The 4,373-nt window shown below is 44.4% G+C and overlaps 1 protein-coding gene across 1 annotated transcript; it reads left to right on the forward strand.

Moving 5' to 3' along the window:
• The first annotated feature begins 480 nt into the window (after positions 1–480).
• Positions 481–3,525, forward strand: tmem179ba (transmembrane protein 179Ba). The gene is made up of 5 exons (XM_079214837.1): positions 481–586; positions 1,608–1,804; positions 2,273–2,410; positions 2,612–2,690; positions 2,855–3,525. The coding sequence occupies exons 1-5, from the start codon at positions 491–493 to the stop codon at positions 3,044–3,046; spliced, it is 702 nt and encodes a 233-aa protein (XP_079070963.1). The 5' UTR covers positions 481–490; the 3' UTR covers positions 3,047–3,525.
• Positions 3,526–4,373: the final 848 nt, after the last annotated feature.

Below are 4,373 nucleotides of genomic sequence, written 5' to 3' on the forward strand. Positions count from 1 at the left end.
AAGAGCAGCGGTAGCGTCTGGAGAGGGAAGCACAAGGGGAGCAGAAGGGCAGGACCGGTCGCTTCTGCCACCTGAGAACTGAGAGAGAAAGAACCGAGTGAAACCGAATGAAAAGAGCCGAAATCACGCCGGAAATCAAACAGTTTTGGGCTTCAAAATTTAAGCGTGGCATTGTTGCGTTGCACAAAGACGAGACAGGTGAGTTGTGGAGGATACAAATGATCTCAACATTTTTGTTTCCCTCCTTTTTGCAACAACTGTTAAAGTTTAAGAGTTTTTTTTATTTATTTTTGGGGGGAAATCACCTAATCCTAGTTTGAAAATGCTGATTATTTTAATCCCACTCTATCTCTCAAATCAGTGACCGCTGCGACTGTGCGCTCAATCTGGGATTTTATTTTGAAACACGCTCTACCGGAAGTTGACTTTATTTCGCTGCGGCTGCCTCAACGCGGGTCTCTTCTCAGACAGGAACCTGACCCGCAGGACGATGGCGTTCCCGGGGCTGCTGCTGCTGGAGCTGGCTCTGTACATCAGCTGTTTCGTGTGTGGGATTGTTACCGCCGCGGCCATCACCATCGTCCAGGTGACTTCACCCAGAAACTAATAAACCTGATAATCCATGTGCTTCTTTTATTTCCATCCTCTTCCGGATGCGCTCACTATTTATTTTGTCAGTACGTGTTGGTGCTAGAAAGTTGTAAATTCACCAAAAACGAAACATCTCTTCAGAGGTGCTATTTGTATTTATTTTATTAGCACGTATTTGTCTATTCAATTATATACTTAAAGACATGTTTCGATTAATTTGCGTTGTCTGTTTCTTGAAAAAATAAAATCCTAGCAGGCCATTTTTTTTCTTTTTTCTTTATCAAAACTATTTTTACTGTTGTTGCTTTTTTAAATGCTCACGCACTTAAGATTATTTTATACAGCAATTATGTCCCACTTATTACGTATCAGTAACTGTCCAAATATGACCGCGAGCTTGTAAAGAAAAATTAAAAAAAGAACGCGCACTTTCATTTTTTCCTGATTTCCTGCCTGGTGGGTGTTGTTGTTTATCGGGCTAAACATCACAGAGTGTAGTCCCGTGTATCAAACCCACGGTGTCGTCCCGCGGGCAGAACGAGGCTCCGGGAACAGCATCCTCAGCACCAAGCCACTCATTCCGCTGCGCTTCGTTTCATTAGCTGCTAAATGTGCAGAAAAACAACGCGTTATTTGAGCCTTAAAGTCAACACGTACTCTTTTCGAGTAACCAGGAAATGCGTGCGTGTGACAACGTGCGCGTCACCGCCGACGTGCACTGCTCTCATCATGTGATTACTTGGTCCTCGTGCCCAATTACTCTCTCTCTCTCTTTATAGAAGTCAGATGCTGCAGCTCGTGTGTGTGTGTGTGTGTGTGTGTGTGTGTGTGTGTGTGTGTGTGTGTGTGTGTGTGTGTGTGTGTGTGTGTGTGTGTGTGTGCTCTGTTTGGTTTTGTTGTTGCAATTCCACTTCCAATTGATGAATATTAAGTTATTGAAACAATGTAATAAAAGAAGAGACCACCCACACATGTTAGTGCTACATTGAATGATCATAATCCAACCTGTCCATCAGGGTAACTTCGGGGGCCGCTGCATGCTGTATGGACTCGTCAACTACAACGCTACGGCCGGCCTGATTGGGATCCAGTCGTCCAGCTCCTCGTCCCTGTGCTACTTCGTGTCGGCCATATCGATCACGGTGGCGGTGGTGTGTTTCTCCATGTCTCTGTACTGCCTCTACACGTTCTGCGTCGACGGGGAAATCAAAAGGTATAGCGGCACGTGACGTGATCCATGCTTTTATAACTGTGATCAACTTGTTCCCCCTGTAGGTATGATGAACTCAATCGATCACACAGGAATCTCTAAGATGATGCGACTTTTTTCAATTTGATCACAAATGTGTATAAAAGACATGCAGCTGCACAAAAACACTGTATAGATTGCTACAAAGGAATTACACAATTCTAGCAGCGCTACAACTGGCCAAGCTATCAACTGTAAAAGATAAAGCTGGACTTATCGTAATGTCGCTCGTTAAATCTCATGTTGGCCAGTGCATTGTGCTTTGTAAAAAACAATCAAAAAGAGGACATAGTCATAAGGTGTGTTGTTGTAACACAGTCACATGCGAGGTCTGACGCCATTTCCTTGTTTGTTCAGAGGTTGAAATGACCCGTTGGTTCAAACTCCATTTCTCCTTCCCATCGCTCCCCCTGTCCCGTCTGGTCTCCACAGGGAGCGCACGTGGACGAGCCTGATCATAGCTCTGAGCGTCGTCTTCCTCTTCTTCCTGCTCATCACGGGCTGCGTGACGAAGATCGGACGGGACTCGCTCTGCAACTCGGTCATCCAGAGCGTTCCCAACGTCACCAGGTGGCACACGCACACACACACACACACACACACACACACACACACACACACACACTCTCTCTTTCCCCTATGGCATATAAAAGCATATACCAATGGCTAACTATCTCCCCTTAGCTGCTGTTGCTGCCTATTCAACAGGACACTACAGATCCGTAACTATCTGTAACTTTTCTAACATTTAATCTATTTCTGTCTCTCAAGCTGTGATGAGGCCCAGACTAAAAAATGGGTCAGTCCGCTTAAAGGGGGAAGATTCTACAACAGTCTGCACAAAGCCGAGGTCAGTAGGCCTCACTCAGTGTTGGACTTCATGTCAGGAACGCACACATTGCCCAGTTGCTCGCAACCCCCTGTATTATATTGACTAAGGGAGCAACTAAATCTACGTATCCCTCTAAGTATCACTTAGTTATTTTATTTGTCTCCTCCCTGGCTCCCTCTCAGACGGCGCTGTGGGTCAACTTCTTCCTCTGGCTCATCATCGGGGTGCTGGTGGTCCTTCAGAGGCGTCAGGGTTCAGGGTCAAAGGCTATCGTCGGAGGCTACAGCGGGCCGGCCGGAGGGCTTTTCGGCGATGCCGGGGTGACGGCTGCAGAGACGGAGCCGTTTTTCAACCAGTCTTCAAGGCCACAGTGAAGGAGCGACGGGGTTCGAACCCACGCGTTCAGGGTTAACCACAAGTGCTGTCACGCCTCTGTCTGACCACATGATGCCAAGCTTGGCCTGCTGATATGTACATTCATCTGTTTCTCACTTCTACTGACGAAAAGCCAGGTCAAATGTCTCACACAGTCATTTAAATAGTGTTTCGGTTTACATCACAAGAAATGGGAGAGTGTTTTTTGCAGGCTTTTTTATTTTATTTAATAAGTGTGCTCAGATTTTGTATTTTTGATGTGACAGATTTGTCCTTTGCAAACAGACAAAGTATATAAATGGTCCTCAAAAGCTTCTCTTTTGTACTTTTGTACTTGGTGTTTCTACGATGTGCCTAGCAGTTTTACAGTTTTATATATAATGAATGGTTTCACTGGACATTGAGTCATTTGTGTTTGTCATGTGATCTCAGGTAGTTCAGTCCAACTATGTGAATAAAAGAGCATAAAGAAACACTTGATACGGCTCAAAACAGCAGGAATAACATTTTATTACATTATAATAATAATTCAAAGGGATTTTTACTTTTCGGTATGACATATATGCTCCCGGCCTAACTTACATCTGATGTTGAGTCTAGTTTTAATCACTGGTGCCCATCAAATACTTCAGTCTGATGCTGTGTTTAGGGTTAAACTGCTGAATGTCACCATATGAACCACTTGGTTTGCAGTGATGCTACTAGACGCTCTACTTATTAAACCAAATAAACCACAGAGTTAAAACAGATGACCCAAATGTGCTTTCTGTTAATGTGCTAGTGTTGAACTGTGTCTCCCTCTGCTGGTCAGTCACAAGTACTCACTTGTGCCTTTTGTAATGTCCTGTTTCATGTGTTAGGTGAGGAGTTTCATGATAGCAAAAGCAATCCTTTCTGAGTATCTGGATAAAGTTGTACGCTGTGTGGTGAGTCACAATCTTATTATTGTGGCTATGAAGGGCTATATAGAACAATTGTTTGGCCACCAGACTCAATATCTTATAAATAAATAAACAACAACTGAATTTCCTATTTTGAAACAGGTAAAACAAAACTAGTGTTTCCAGCAGTAGTTACCTGTCAGGTCAAAATAAACAGCTCACTCCTGCTATTACAACATGACTCCTCTCCTCTCTCCTGAACTGTCTAATCTCTTTGGATTAACTGACCTATCTTGAGCCCTGACGGTAGAAGACAAAGTTATCTGAAGAGAGAGAGAGAGAAAAGCAGAGACGGGACTAGGAAGAGGGAGACGGGTGAGGGAAGAACTTCACCGGTTCTGTGAGTTAATTTCCACCTGACGCCCCCGGAGGTACCGTCGGAGTC

The sequence above is a fragment of the Taurulus bubalis genome, assembly GCF_910589615.1.
Source record: "Taurulus bubalis genome assembly, chromosome: 3".
NCBI lineage: Eukaryota > Metazoa > Chordata > Actinopteri > Perciformes > Cottidae > Taurulus > Taurulus bubalis.

Excerpts from the sequence above, each read along its gene's own strand:
- tmem179ba (XM_079214837.1), top strand. The coding sequence starts at position 491 with ATGGCGTTCCCGGGGCTGCTGCTGCTGGAGCTGGCTCTGTACATCAGC. Across the intron at positions 587-1,607 it reads CGGCCATCACCATCGTCCAG|GGTAACTTCGGGGGCCGCTG; the intron begins GTGACTTCACCC and ends CCTGTCCATCAG. Across the intron at positions 1,805-2,272 it reads GTCGACGGGGAAATCAAAAG|GGAGCGCACGTGGACGAGCC; the intron begins GTATAGCGGCAC and ends TGGTCTCCACAG.